The sequence below is a fragment of the Frankliniella occidentalis genome, unplaced genomic scaffold (genome assembly GCF_000697945.3).
Source record: "Frankliniella occidentalis isolate FOCC.00 unplaced genomic scaffold, Focc_3.1 Scaffold28, whole genome shotgun sequence".
Taxonomy (NCBI): domain Eukaryota; kingdom Metazoa; phylum Arthropoda; class Insecta; order Thysanoptera; family Thripidae; genus Frankliniella; species Frankliniella occidentalis.
This window is the reverse complement of record NW_026267158.1, coordinates 1583638-1584124: the sequence shown is the minus strand read 5'-3', so window position 1 is coordinate 1584124 and position 487 is coordinate 1583638. Positions and strand designations below refer to the sequence as shown.

The window sequence follows — 487 nt, the reverse complement described above, 5'->3', positions numbered from 1 at the left end:
GGGGTTGTCATAACCGCCACCTTATTCCCACGGACACGGACTGTTCCACGAAGGAAGCCTCGTGTGAAAGTTATGATTGAAAGTTATTCCGAAAAAAAAAAAAATGAAAAAAAATATTACAATGAACGAAGAAGGGCGACCAACATTAGTGGTCCTCACGTTTTTTCAGGTTGGCATCTCGAAACTTGCGCGAGTTTGTGTAAAACACATGTGTGACAAAGTCAGAGTCAATGTTTGAAACATGGTCCTGATCGGAAAAGGGGGAATAGAAAAGCCCTTAAAAGCGCGGCTCTGTCGGAGCCAGCCCAAAAGGATGCGATCCCCCAGCATCAGCAGCCCCCGAGCAGCAGCAGCCCCTTCGCCTTCGCCATCGAGCAGCCCCCCATAGCCAAACATCGCCCTGCCTGCCCTTCCAGCCGAGCGCCACTTTGCCGCCATATTGCCGCGCCGTGCCTGGGGCGTTGCCAAAGTGCGGGAGGGGGGGGGG

General features: G+C 53.2%; 1 protein-coding gene across 1 annotated transcript in view; it reads left to right on the top strand.

The window, feature by feature from the left end:
* Window positions 1–238: 238 nt before the first annotated feature.
* The window catches only part of LOC113202874 (dynein light chain roadblock-type 2), a 223281-nt gene continuing 223032 nt past the window's right edge, over window positions 239–487 (top strand). Inside the window, exon 1 of the mRNA XM_052265622.1 lies at window positions 239–244. Within this exon, the coding sequence (XP_052121582.1) occupies window positions 242–244 (3 nt within the window). The 5' untranslated portion in view covers window positions 239–241. The remainder of the gene's footprint in view (window positions 245–487) is intronic.